The 15,309-nt window shown below is 32.4% G+C and overlaps 2 protein-coding genes across 3 annotated transcripts; both read right to left on the bottom strand.

Moving 5' to 3' along the window:
* Positions 1-380: 380 nt before the first annotated feature.
* On the bottom strand, positions 381-6,617 carry LOC107015610 (ras-related protein Rab11D-like). The gene is made up of 2 exons (XM_015215934.2): positions 6,301-6,617; positions 381-1,032 (listed from the first exon to the last, which is right to left on the bottom strand). Exons 1-2 carry the CDS (start codon positions 6,525-6,527, stop codon positions 591-593), a joined length of 669 nt encoding a protein of 222 aa, XP_015071420.1. The 5' UTR covers positions 6,528-6,617; the 3' UTR covers positions 381-590.
* A 2,096-nt stretch (positions 6,618-8,713) lies between these two features.
* Positions 8,714-11,180, bottom strand: LOC107016273 (receptor kinase-like protein Xa21). 2 transcript variants are annotated; one of them, XM_015216764.2, is made up of 2 exons: positions 9,475-11,180; positions 8,714-9,108 (listed from the first exon to the last, which is right to left on the bottom strand). In XM_015216764.2, the coding sequence occupies exons 1-2, from the start codon at positions 10,556-10,558 to the stop codon at positions 9,101-9,103; spliced, it is 1,092 nt and encodes a 363-aa protein (XP_015072250.1). In that variant the 5' UTR covers positions 10,559-11,180; the 3' UTR covers positions 8,714-9,100. The 2 variants fall into 2 exon arrangements, with proteins under 2 accessions (XP_015072250.1, XP_015072249.1); XM_015216763.2 differs by having other exon boundaries at positions 9,421-11,180.
* Between the last annotated feature and the right edge of the window lie 4,129 nt (positions 11,181-15,309).

Here is a 15,309-nt window from a genome sequence, read left to right on the forward strand (position 1 = left end):
CATTTTATGAAATATATTACTTCCTAAATTTTCCTTCTTTTAGTGTATTAATTTTAGCAAGTTCTTTTATAACAAAATACTTGTTTTGGAGACTTATAAGTATTCAACAAAACTTAAGAAATTTCCGGAAAAAAAAAGTATTATTAACAACAAAATTATTTTTTTATAGTTGAAAAAACAATCTCTACCAAAAGCAGTTGCCAAAAGTTTTTACCAAACAAGAAAATACTCTTAAAAATAAGTATATTTCTCTCAAAAATTACTTTCCCAAAAAACACTTGGGACAACAAACACTTCTAAATAAGTATAGTTCTCCCAAACAGAATACTAATTGTCAAAATCACATTTCAAACCATCAATTGCAACCCAAGAAAATTGAATATGAAGCTAACAACAAACATATTATAAAACTTGTAAAAGCACATATACTCTGCTGCTGTTGTCCTCAGTCTTCACATAGAACAATCTAAAAATGAATTTACAACCAAATACATGAGATTTTCAAGAATTACTCTCCGTGAAACTATGAAGCTTTAATACTCAAAAAAAAAAATCACCTGAAAAAGTAAGAAGCGTCGAATCCTGATATTTCAAGATCTACAACATGCTCTTTTTTCTGGGATGACTTGTGCAGGACCAGGTACAAGAATCTTCTTCCCAGATAAAGATGCAGGATTCCCGTTGGGCGGATTATCATCTGCAGCAAGATTTTTCTTGTTTACGATGTTGAAGATCTCTGTCAACACAGTCGAGAATGCATCCTCCACGTTTGTCGCTTCCAATGCAGAAGTCTCTAAGAAAAATAATCCTTCCTTCTGAGCAAATTCCTTAGCATCCTCGGTAGGGACAGCTCGTTGGTCTTTGAGATCTGTTTTGTTTCCGATCAGAATGATTACGATATTCCTATCGGCATGTGCGCGCAACTCTTCCAGCCAACGGGGTATGTGATCAAATGTTTGGCGTTTTGTTATGTCATAAACCAACATAGCTCCAACAGCTCCCCTGTAGTATGCGCTTGTGACAGCTCTATATCTGCAAATGACAAGGAAATGAGTAAATCAGTTACAAAATTGTTAAAGTTTCTCCCTCCACTTATCGAGTCCAAAAGCAGTCCTAGACAAAGAAAAGCGTTAAATGTGGGAATCAAGTTAATCAAATCCCTATTGTGAAATCACTTATCAGTGCGACGCGAACATCAACACTTGGTAATAAGCATTTATACGAGCTGGTGAGAACCCAGGAGGTCATACTTGGATACTAAACTCTAATAGACCACTTGGCAGTGCACTTGTACAATAGTAATTGGATAGTAGCATAGATGTTTCTTTCGAATAAATATGGCGTCGATAACATGCATACATTGTATTGCACATCTATAAAAGTAGGAAGAAACTAGTAACCAGGAAAGCAATATTTAATCCCAATCTCAACAGGTATTGATGTCTTAGAACGTCACCATTCATTCCCTATAATATTGACAAACTCCAATTTGAAGAAGTGTCTCAATGTGCCTATTCTCCCGAAACTTGGGGTACTATAACAATAGAGGAACCTGTCATATAGGGGTAACTTTAAGAAGACTGAACAAAAAGAAGCAGATGGAAGCTGGCAAAGAAAACTAATACCTCCTCTAAAGTTAGACTGACAATGTGACTACTAGCGTGAACTCATAATATGGATACTGATGCCAATCCCTAGACATAACTCGGTGCAAGGGACAGGCGCACCACCAAATTAAAGATTCAAGCCACACAAGTGAGCCTGTACCAATAACTCTGGAAATGAGGTTTTCATCTTTGTATTCATTTTGAAATGAAGCTGTTTGTTATAAGACTTGTAAAATGAAGCTGTTGGTCTGGAATAATTTGATGACTAATAGGACACGCCAAGTGCAAGAACTTGAACAGTGCCAAGTTCAACTTAACACCAAGGTCTTTAGATGAAATACACTAGAGTGTTGTAGAAACGAGTTAAAAAGGAGAAGATCAAGGATAGGCATGGAGGGCCAATATCCTTTTCAAACAGATATATGAGGATACAATACTAGCGAAGTAATTGAAGATGGTTGGACCAATACCAAAGATCCTGGTGACAACAAAAAATGGTAAAGACTTTCTTTCAAAACTGGGTGGTCAGCAGACATCTTTAGAAGCTTTCCGGTTAACCACATCCTCTAGGATTCCAATGGTCATGACACCAACAAAGAAGATTTATCTTTTTGATATTGAGAGAGAATCAAAGTTTTGAGAATGTGTAAAATTGTTTCTGAGAGCAATGTCTCAACCCTTTTGCATCTATATCCCTGTTTTATTAAAATGACTTCTAATCCCATTGACTGTGGGATACAATCAGAAAAAATGGTGCCTAATTTATGGATAACATCTAATTTATGTTGCACCAGTTAAGTAGTTGCCTATTACTAATCAAGTAGTTACCTTGTAAATCCAGACATTCTCCATCAATCTTAACACAGTTTCCTCTTTGTTCCTAGCTTTAGATGCAGAGACCTTAGTAGTTCCCATCAAAACTCGTGATGACGTAAATAATTTATACAAGGAGCACAATTGACGCCATTCCTTTTCAGTTAAAGGGGTGACAAGGGGCAGTTTGTAATCTAGGTTTTCTAAGGGATACTACAAACATTTTAAAACCATCCATTTAAATCTATAAAGGGACCACTTCAAATCTAGACTAAACCTTTATTGCTTGTCCACTTTAAGACAAAAAGAGCAGATGAACCTATAGCTTTCTTGTCCAATGATATGATACTTGAAAAATTATAGCTCACAGCTATTTATAAATTCAGCAATATACATTTCTCGATAGGTAGCTTTATAAAGGTTGAGTGACAAAAAGACAGAAAAATTTCACATTATAGAGAAGAAAAAAACAATAGTTCAAGGAATTAGAGTGGATTAGGAGCTATCGGTTACCATCAAACTGGATGGAAACAAAAAACAATAAATGCAATCTTATCAACCTAATTACATAACCATGACAGATGCCTTTTGCATTCAGAAGTAAATCAAACAATTGCTAGACAAGAGAACACATTTGACAAACAAAGAGCAAAGAGTAGAAGGACCCCACCCGCATAAGGAAAGGGTTTATGCACAAAGCAGTCTCTGGGTTGCTAGAGGAACCAGATATAACAGATCCAACCTCACATAATTAGAAGCAAGTGGGCAATGCAAATAAAAAAGAAGTTGGCTCTACAAGTGGTGATATTCAACTATCAATACCAAGATATTTGAGACTCAGACCTATAATTCTGAATATGGTGCAAATTATTGAAGAAAACTAAGACCGAGCCTACCCAACTCAGTCAGTTCAACTGATTCGTCAAAAATTTAGGCCTGAATCTACTCAACTTGGTGTTAAAATGATATCTAACCATATGATTCTACTCAAGACATATGACAGTTCAATTTTGAACAAATTCTAAAAGATTAAAATTCTGATTTATGTAAGAGATAACTAAGAGCCTGTTTGGCTCAGCTTAAAAGCTGGTCAAACTGACTTAAAAGCTGATTTTTGACTTATTTAGCTGTTTGGCAATACTCAAAATAACTTATTTTAAGTTAAAAAAAACTTATTTTAAGCCAAAAGTTAAAAGCTGGGGTAGGGGTGCTTTTTTTTTTTTTAGCTTATAAGCTGTTTTAAGTTGACCACATTTTTATCTTTTTGCCCTTAATATTTTTATACAATCTCCAAATTACCCACATAACCCTAACATCTCTTTCTTCCATTTTTCCCTTTTCACGTTTGGCATAGCAACTTCAGCACTTTTATCCAAACACATAATTGCTTATTTTAAAAATAAGTTTCAGCACTTTCAAAAGTACTTTTTTAAAGCTACTTTTATTAAGCCCATCCAAACGGGCCCTAAGTAATGACAATTAAAAACCAAAGTGAGTACTCTTAGGGATCGTTTGTTATGAGGAAAGAGGGACAAAATCCTGGGATAAAATGCAGGATTATTTAATAATCCTGCTTCTAGTTAGGGGGGATTAGTAAATCCTAAGACTATTTTCCCATCATTTCTGCTACAATGATGGGATTAGTTATATAGGGGAATATCTGATCCCATGGGATATCTCAATCATGTGATAACCTTGGCTATACCATCCTTCCTACCAAACAACCCCTAGAAAATTATATATTTATGTCCTTTAGTAGTCAAAGGGAAGTCGTAATTTTTATGAGTATCTTCTATAATGCATAGACGAGTGAGTCTTAAATTTTGGAGTTCAACTAATTATTTGCTTTAGTTCACTTTTTCTCATTGATTTGAGTTTGAGTTTAGAAGACGCATGTTGACATCCAATTTTATCTCGTGCTTCTTCCAACCTATTTATTTGCACTTCTAATACCTTTCATAACTTAAGAACGCTTGTTCTTTTATTCTATTACAATTAAGAGTTTTTAATATCACTGTTACATATATTATTAATATGGTCATCCTTCATTATGCAACTATCATCATCACTTCAAAATATTACTCTCTCCATTTCATTTATTTGTCTTACTTTTTTTAATCTATTTAAAAAAAAAAAATTATTTGCCTTACTTTTCTTTTAATCCGTCTCAAATAGAATGTATTTTTTTTTTGACAACTTTTCAATTTAACTTTCCACCAGATACGTTTAATACCACAAGATCAAAAGACATTTTTGTATATTCTACATATTTTTAGTTTAGGAACATAAGATTCAAAAGTCTTACTTTACTTCCTTAGTTCCTTACTCCGTGCCAAGTCCAAATCAATTGAAATGAAGGGAGTACTATTATTCTCATTTTAATATTATCATCAACAGTTATTTTAAACATTTTAATTTATTGTCTTGCGGAAAAATGCATCACATTTTGTTTATTCAATTAACAATAACATTTCTTAATTTTGTACATTATATATATATATATATATATATATATATATATATATATATATATACACACACACACATACATACATTCAGTCTAGGTTTAGTCATAGCCCTTTATTTTTTATCCAACAACTCCCCTTCAAATTTTTGCACCTTACTAGTATCTAAGTAGGTTAATAAGAACTTAAAACAAAGTTAATGTTTAATTATTTAGATGATAAGTAGGTGCTCTAATTCATCATAATTAATTAGGTAACAACTACTTTAGTTAATAAACCTAGGAATCTCAAATATGTAGAACTCTTTTTTTCCCGATTAAAATGGAGTATAACAGCTTAACGACTCTATTAGTGAAATTAGATTCTAACCATAAGAAACTTAGGTGAATATTTAAGTAGTTGAATGTTTCGTTTGTTTTAAGTATTGCTTTAACTCTTTTCCCTGTGTTAATTTTTTCCATGTAACGTAATAATGATTTACTCTTTCCCTAAATTTCATTTTCGTTCATACCTCTTCTGCTTTTGAATAAATCACACTATCACATGTACACGGATGTGTGTTTTGCGCACCTGTAAAATTCTTTCAAATTCCCAAATCTTAGAGGAGTTGGTATATGCATAGGGCATCAGGATTATCCTTGTGACCACATGGCCTTCTCACTCAAGTAGTCCGCTCGAAAACCCTGAGTATAGTAAACCAACCCATACAAAGACCTAAGATAGAGTTTAGCCTCCACCCCAAAGATTTTCCAACCCACCTTAAGTATATTCATGCAAATGACTTAATTTGAAGCGGGTTCAACCGAAACCCTTTCATCAAAAAATTGCACTATGCAAAGCAAACGGGTAAAAGTTGAAAATTTTAAATATATTTAACTTAGAATCCCCTGATATTAGGAAATTTTCTAGTAGAGTGGGGGATCAAATTTTGCTTAAGGTCTCAAGTGTTCAAATCCTAGGCGTTACTTTCCTTCTTTTCTTTTAACCCCTTGTCAAAATTCCTCCTCCGTCACTCTATCATGCTCAAAATCATACCCAAAAGTTTGATCTTTTACTCCTAATCCGCCATTCTTTTTGGTGGGAGTAGTAGTACAAATGATTCAAGTTATATACTTACTATAATAATTTTTTTATACATCATATTCATAACTTAACCTAATATAACAGTTAGCATACCATTTATTTTAGGTTACCAATAATACTATTTCAATAGAGTAAATTGAAATTAAGTAACCTAATTATGTAAATGTTCATTTCATTGAACTTAAACACACGCAAAACAACGAAAAGAAATGGAATTGGAACCTCACTAACAAGGTAAAAGTTCACCTAGTCAACTAACTGAGCTACTGAGATTCTTGAGTTTGCAGTAACACAACAAGAATCGAAGTGTCAAAATAAGAAATAACTAATACCGTTCTTGACCAGCAGTATCCCAGATCTGAGCTTTAACAGACTTGTGCTGTATCACAAGGGTTCGTGTCTGGAATTCAACCCCAATTGTTGCTTTAGAATCGAGGCTGAATTCGTTGCGAGCAAATCGAGCTAGTATCTGTGACTTCCCTACAGCTGAATCACCGATTAACACCACTTTGAACACATAATCTATCTTCTGGCTCGAATCCCCATAACCACTCGCCATTGATTTATCTGCAAAATCAGCAGCTGAAAATGGAAGAGAGAGGGGGTGGAAACAGAGTAGACGTAGATCTTTGCTTTGGACCCGTCTTTATTCTTTTCCTTTTAAAATTTATTATTTAAAAGAAAGAAGTAAAAAATAAAATAAAATAATTAATCCGAGGGTCAACAACATATCTGAAGTATCTCAATTTTTTTCGAGTTTCATAATTAAACTATTGTCACGTGTGTGTGGCTTTCAAAATCTGAGTGATAAATAATTATTTATTAAAATACATCTCAAAGTATCAAATGTGTGAATTTCTTACCTAATAAATCATCATTGTTCGGATGACAAAAGAGAATAATTGATAGTTAATATGTATTTTTATATATAATTGATGATAGTTCAAGTAGAAATTTTGCATACATGATTGTTCAACTATAAACGTTAAAAAGAAGACACTTTAGGTGTGATTTTGACTCTTCACTCTTTCTTATTCAAAAATAAGTAGAGATGGTAGAATTAGTCGAGGGACCTGAAAAGCGATGGTTTACCACAATGGCGGATGTTAGCGGTTTAAGTTTTCTTATTTCAAATTCGTGAACTTAATTGATACAACACATTTATACGCCCTTGTTGATGATATTTTACTCCGAAAACATATAGCGTTCCTCAAACATCTAATATATCTTTAATACTACAAAATATTTTTGTTTATTATGATCAATTTCAGGATATGTAAACAATGATGATAAATCTTACTGTGTTCAGATGTTTTGATGATCCTCACAAATGCAGGAACCCGGTCCTCTGCAGAATGTTCCGCAAAGAAAAGTTATTGTCCAATATGTTGTACATATGGAAAGTTGTCATGTTAGAGGTTGGTGAGGTCGTCAGTGTACTGAACCAATCATCATGGACGAGGTTGTTTGTCACCGGTTAATAATTCTTTGTGGTCGATATATTCAACATGACAAAAAACATATTGATTCATTCATTCAAAGAGAGAAAGTTCACGCTTCAACAAAACAACAAGGAACCTCATAAGCTGAAGGTTTGCTTCCTGAACCTGTTATTATTTTGATTGCTTGTAATTACGCATAACTTGTAGGATTCGTTTAGCTTTGTTAAGAAACGTCTCAAAACCTTGTGTGAATCATTGTAAGAACTTGGTTGAGGGCAACTTACACTTTGTTTGGATCATTGTTACCCATTGTTTCATAATGTATTGTATTATATTGTACTCTATTGTACTGTATTGTATGGTAGATACAATGTCTGGCTAGACTGTATTATTTGTTGTTGTTTAATAACATTTTAATTGTTTGGTTTGATTGTATCGTATGTATTGTAATTTATAAATTTACTAAAATATCCTAAGTATTTTAGGGTAGGAGGTTTAACTAGATTCAAATAATTAAGATAAAGGGTAAAATAGTATATTGAAATATTATGTAAATATATAATTGAATTAAGAATTTAAGTAACAATGGCAACACACCAAATTGATTGTTCCATAAGATAGGGGTTTTCATTGTTACGTAACAACGAAATTTAACAATACAACACAATACATTTTAAGTAACAATCAAAACAAACATTGTAGATATAGTAACAATACAATGGATAACAATGATCCAAACATAGTGTTAGTGTCTTACGTAAAAGTTTATATTACTCAGTGAGAGTTAGTATAGTGGGCAATGCAGGCATTGCTTATGAGGTTAATCTCATTCTGTAGTTGTAAGGTGTGTTTCGCTTTTGCTTGAGAAGATTAGTGAAAACAAATTGATTTTCAATTTGTAAATCTTGTGAGGCAGATCGTGATTTTACTCCCTAGAGCACGAAGGTTTCCACGTAAAGTATTTTGTGTTCTCTTTACTTTCTATATTTACTTTTGTGTATCATAACTGTCTAAAGGACCTATTCCTCTTTACTTGCACTTTTATCTTTAAGTACTTGATAATCTTCAGTATATTGTTAAGCTTTAACTTTGACTGATTTTGAAAAACAAGGCAATCAAAGTCAAGTATGAGCTTAAATTATGTGTACTTATGGTGTAAAAAACTATTTAATTATTAGAATCTAGTTTTTCATTCACCAACAAAATTCACCAACTCCAACTAAGCATTCCATTTATTAAAAAGTTGAATGAAGAAACTAATGAATCAAAAATATGAAGTAGAGGCAAACAGAAAGTAAATTAGTGCAGCTAAACACTTTCTTAATGTTATTCAAGCATAGCATTCAAAACATATTAAAGACAGCTCAAATCTGAAATCACAAAATAAGGAAAATGCAACACTCTGAAGTACAAACAGTACATGTACACGACTTTATTCAACAAACCAAGTAAACAAAAAGCAACATGTTCACTTGCAGCTCAGAAAAACACCATCGGAAGAGATTTCTATGTTTCTAGAAATGCGTTGTTGATTTTGTTAAGCCCTTTGACTACCTCTTTCATGTTTATTCTTGATTCCGGCATTTCATATGTGCAGTCTAAAGCCAATTCTATCATGAACGCAATGCAGATTTCACTTTTAGAAGTGATCTGTTCTTCCTCGGAAAAATTATTGGCATCCACACGTCCATCATACCCCTGAAAATGATTATGTTATCTATTTACTCAAGTCAAGATTAGCATTGCATATCTCTTCATTTGTTGGCCTTCTTTTGATCAAAACCTCCATCAACATTATGCCATAACTATAAACATCACCACTAGCTGACACTATTCCTTCCGAGCCATATTCTTAAACGTATGAAAATGAAAAAGAGTTGCTCATTTGAATATAACAGTAGTGCATGTTTTTATTTAGTTCTAGTATTTGCAAGGGCTTGATTTAGATAAGAAATAGTAAATCAAATAGAAATGTTATAATATAAGTGAGAAAGAAAGAAAGTAGTATACATGGTGCCATGTACCCAAGAGTGTCCAACGTCTCGGTATGTGCCATGGACTTACTTATAGTTTCACCAACATGAGCCACTATATCTTCATCCAAAAGAACGTTGGCTGGCTTTAAGTCGCAATGAACTATTGGAGTGACATGACCATGATGTAGATATTCAATTGCCATTGCCACGTCAAGCATTATGGTGACTCTTTGATGAAGACTCAAGTGGAAATCTTCTCTGTACAACCTATTCTCAAGACTCCCGTTGGGCATAAATTGAAGAACAAAGGCCCTTATACAGTCACTAGAACATGTAGTAATCACTGGAACAAGATTTCTGTGTCTAACATTTCTCATCACCTCACATTCGATATCAAACCTCTTGCATACTTGCTCATTTTCCAGATCCAAAACCTTAATGGCCACTGCAGTTCCACTAGATAATGTGCCTTTGTACACATAGCAAGAGCTTCCCACACCAATTAAATTGGATTCATCAAAATTATTTGTTGCTCGTTGAATCATGTGATAAGAAACTAATTGATGAGTCATGATCTCCGTTACCTTTTCAACATCTTTGGATTTTCCTTTCTTCTGTCGTTTCATTACCCAAATTAAAACCAACAAGAATATCACCAAGGATGAAATAACCATTGGAGTAACAATTTTTAGCATAACCTCCTTATGCTTTGATTGTTTTCCAGGATTAGTGATAGCATAAACAGAAATCTCCAATATGTGCATTCCGCAAAGACCTTTGTTCCCGAGAAATGATTGCAAAGTGGGATTTGCAAACACACCATCACCAGGTATCTCACCTTCTAAACCATTGAATGAAACATTAATGCTTTTAAGGTATGAGAGTTTTCCCAAAGACTTAGGAATAGTACCTGACAATGCATTTAAAGACAAATTTAAGAAATCCAAGCTTACCAAGTTGCCAAAGGATAATGGAATTTGGCCAAAAAATGAATTATTCGACAGGTCAAGATGCTGCAGGTTTTGGAGTTTTCCCAATCTGCTTGGTATCATTCCTGAAAAGTGGTTACTGGAAAGATGTATTTCTACAATGGCTTTCCGTACTCCAATATCTGATGGAAAACCTCCCTCTGTAGAATTTTGTGACACATCTAAATAGAGAAGACCACTCATTTTCCAAAGCTTCAATGGAATTTTTTATGAAAACTTGTTAGAACCCAAATAAAGATGTTGTAGCATGCTAAGATTTCCTAACCATTCTGGAATAAATCCAGAGAGCTGATTAGCATCCATAAATAATATAACCAAATTAGATAAATGGCATACAGACTCTGGAATATGTCCCTGCAATTTATTGTTACTTAGAGATAGCCCTTGGAGTTGTTTAAGCTTACCAAATTGGAAGTTGTTAGAGATAGCGAGGCATGTTACTTAGAGATAGTGAGGCATGTGGCCTATGCCATAAGGGATGCTACCGTGGAAGTTGTTGTTCTTGAGATTGAGAACACTGAGGAAGGACAAATTGGCCAAAAATGGGGAAATTGTGCCTTGAAGTTGCAAACTAGGAAGACTCAAGGCTACAACCCTTTGCCTTTTTGAACTACATCTGACACCAAACCAAGAGCAAAAAGACTCATTTTTGGTCCAATTATTGGCCAAAAAATAATTGGGACTTGTAATAATGAGATTTTTGAAAGCTAGTAAAGCTTGTTGGTCAGTCCCATTTGAGGAAGCAACAAAGTAATATTAAATTACAAGTAGAAGAATCAATAAGAAAATGTGCTTCTCCATAGAATGTTTGTGTCTACAGTATTATAAAAGGTCAATCATATATATATATATATATATATATATATATATACTAGTATCTGAAACGTGCGTTGCACGTTTGTCCCTTAATATTTTTATTTTAAATTTTTCTTTATAAAGTTCAATTATAGAATAAGAAATGCAGAAATTAACAATTTTAGTTATGATTTAATCTCAAATGGTATGAATATGTCTATGAATAACTAATTATTTTTCCAGATCAAACAACTTATTTATTGAAGTAGTTTACAATGAATTTCTACTCGAAAAAAATAATAAACAGATGTAAAAGTCTTTGACGAAAGTAGCAAAGACATGAAGAAGAAATAAATGCAATTTAGTCATTGCTAAAATCAGAAATATAACAATCTTTTTCTTTTGTGCTTATATGAATTGCATTCTTCTTCTTTTTTTAAATATACAATAGTATTTTTTTAATTAAAATAGAAAAAATTGACGAACATTATTCTCATTTTCGAATATTTTTTGATCTTTGTTTCCATAAGATTTAAATTAATTATATGAACCAAAAGATTAATTTAAGAAATTGGGATAAATAGTTCTAATTTAAAAATAATCATTCCGTTTTCATATCAAACACTATATCGCTAAACATACTAAGATTGAGGCTTAAACCACACATACATATATAAAAAGGATAGATATACCTGGAAAAAAAAGAATCTCTAGCAGAATGAGAATGAATGGAAGATGAGAGAAAGAAAACTTATTGTATACCTATATAGAGTTTTGTAATGTAAAGAATATGGAAAGGTGGAGAAAATTATATAAACATTGATCAACAATAACTATGAAAATATGACTTGAAACGTTTTTGAATTGTAATCAAGGAGATTATGACTATCTATCTTCAATCTTAAATATTGAATTTAGTGTAAAGCATTAAGTTCGGTTGGAATGAGTTTAACTGCAGAAACTCAAAGGATCAATAATTAAAGATAAAAAAAAAAATGTTTTGCTATCATTATTTATTTAATTTTCAAATTTTGTAAATGACAATTTAATAAATAAGTGAAGGGCATTTTAGTAATCCAACTTTTAAGTTTTGAGCTTCATGCTTATAATAATATATGATATATTATGCATGGTAAAATGAAGGTTGTTAGATAAAGGAAGAACACTTGTTGATTGATACCTTTAACAAAATCAAAGAAGCCACTAATTATTTTATTGTTCATAATAATGATAGATAATGAAAATGTTGGGAATAAATCCGTAACAGAAATAATATTTGCGGTATTAAAGGCAATAAATGTGGAACACAACAATACGGTTAATTAACGAGAATAAAAGAGAAATAATGACACCAAGATTTTACGTGGAAACCCTCCTAAATAAGGAAATAATCACGACCCGAGAGGAGCAACGAATATCACTATAATAAGGATTTTACACTTGTATGTCTGAGTAAAAACTCAAAGACCACTACATATTCAAAAGAAATAACACTCTTTTGATTTTTCCACCTCACTACAATATCGATCACACTCTCTATTTTTCCTCACAGATTATTTTCCTCTGTGATGCCTCACTCTTCTTTTTCTCCTTTGTAATTCTTTTTGGTGCATATTTGAAATGAGCAAGAGCTCTGTATTTATAGGAAAATCTACTCCTAATGATGTCACTAGTGACATCACAACACAAAGTTTCAACCTTTTCACTTATGAAGATTTCTTGCTAAGATTTTAGTTGAAAATTAAGTAAAACTGAAAAATAATTCAACATCAAATCTGCCAAACTTTGAAATTGACAGAGAACTATTCAAAGTTTGCTAAATGGGAATGGACCCCACAGAAAAAGCCTTAAAAGACATTACAAAATTCTTCATTACCCACCATATAACAGGTTAAAATAGTATGTTTCTTAGCAAAATTAAATTATAAATTATTTAAGTGTGATTTTACTTTAGATTAAAGTAAATTGGTTATTAAACTTTTTTGAACAGTCATATAAAGGTAAATGGTTGTAATTTCCACAACCTTTTTATGTCATCAGATTGAAGAATACATTGGCCAACTTTATAAAGGTAAAAGCGCAAGAAAACAGGTTAATTGATTGACAAAGAAAGAAAGAAATAACAAGTATATTTATATTATATGGTCCGTCAATTACTTGCTTTATTTTATTAAGAAAAGAAAAGAATATGAAAATATATGTATATATATTGTATGGTCCAAAACCAAGTCAATGGGAATCCACGCATAAGTTTAGAAAAATGGCAAAAACATAAAATTCCACTTGTTTAGAGGTTAATTATATGTTTTTTCCCGAGATTTGGATATTTTCCAATGTTTGAAGAGGACCGTTAACCTTTACCAAAAGAAAGAAGGGCTATTGGTCAGTTTCCTATAGTTGACCGATAGAGCTCGACCGATTGAGACAGGGCAGATGCGACCGATGGAAGGGATCTAATTTGAAGAAGGAAGTTATTTGTGGACAATCATTAGAGTGGTGTCATCCCCTTTCATTCATGTCTGATGGATAAAAGCCCTTGGGCCTTCGTTCATTTTGTTTAAGAAGGCTGCGACATATACAACATCTTTCCATAGATTTTTTCTTGCCTGTTTTAATTCCTATCATATTTTGGCCTCAAATACATACATATGACGTATCGAGATACATATATCTCAACATACTAATAAGTGGATACATCTAATTACCCTAATTATATGTGTCTAAATATGGAATGTTACTGAAATACATCAATTTAAGAGTGAATCACATGTTCTTCCTTGAATTTTTGAATTTCTTCGAAAAAAAATTAAAATTATTAAATTTCTTCCCATATTTATCGAGGATCAGAAATCTTTTCTATAGATACATATAATATTCAATTTATCAGAACAGATGAACTTCTAATCAGATACATATACACTTTATCATATACTTGTAAACATAATCTAATCAGAATACATGTACACTTTATCACATAAAGTAAACATAATCTAATCAGAATACATATACACTTTATCAGAATAAAGTCCAGTTTGTACATGGAATTACATAGCAAATTAAATCTCGTTTGCCTCCCTCACTTCTCTCCCATCTATATTAACCTTTATTTTAATTTGTAACTGTGAAATTAGGTCTTAGACCTAACCCAAATCCCAAAAACTAACTCAAATTGAGAAGGATTGACCAAGCCTTATAAGAAGTCCACTCATCTCATTTGTCATCAAAACAATGAATCCTAATAGAACTATTGAATTATTAGGATGTGGTCTTTTATTCACCTGCAAATAGTTGAATTTGTCATAAGAAACTAATTATGAATAAAAAATCTGAAGTATAGGCAAAAAGAGGTGGAAATGATATTTCCAACTTGCAAACAGAAAGTAAAAGAGTGCAGCTAAACACTAATATTTATTCTTGATTATGGCATTTCTGTAGGGAAAGACAAACACAAAGCAAATATGCACGACAGGGCAATAACGGAGTCAAAACTTTCCTTTTTATTTGAACCAACAGAAGACAAAATAATGCAAGCACAAACACTGTTTGGGGCAGCAAACAAATCAATCAAAGCATTCAAAATAAATCAACACAATTTAACGTGAAAAACTCTTCAGTATAAAGAGTAAAAACCACAAGGCCAAAGTTCCACTAAAGTCAACAAGAGTGACAAAGTGTTTACCAATATAGTCATCAACAACGTGTCAAACAATAAGCAACACAACTACTGTTCATGAGCCGGAATCTCACTTGATATATTAAAAACTTATGCAAAAACTAATGAATAAAAAATGTGAAGTAGAGAAAAACAGAAAGTAAAATAGTGCAGTTAAGCACTTTCATAATATTTCTTAATTTTATTCAAGCATTCAAAACATATTAAAGACTATTTATCACGACCCAAAACGGGTCGTGAATGGCACCCACACTTACCTCCTTAGGTGGGCGAACCAACACATCTAAACCCCAACATATACCAATAGTTCAACTATAAATAATATAAATAATGCGGAAGATCCAAAAGATACTAAGCAAAAATTTAAATAAGTTTCTAAAGTTTAATACTTATCATCCCAAAATCGGATAGTCATCACATCAAGGACATCTAATCTCCAATACTAAGTCTAAGAATATCGAATACA

This window comes from Solanum pennellii, chromosome 4 (assembly GCF_001406875.1).
Source record: "Solanum pennellii chromosome 4, SPENNV200".
In the NCBI taxonomy this organism is placed as follows: domain Eukaryota; kingdom Viridiplantae; phylum Streptophyta; class Magnoliopsida; order Solanales; family Solanaceae; genus Solanum; species Solanum pennellii.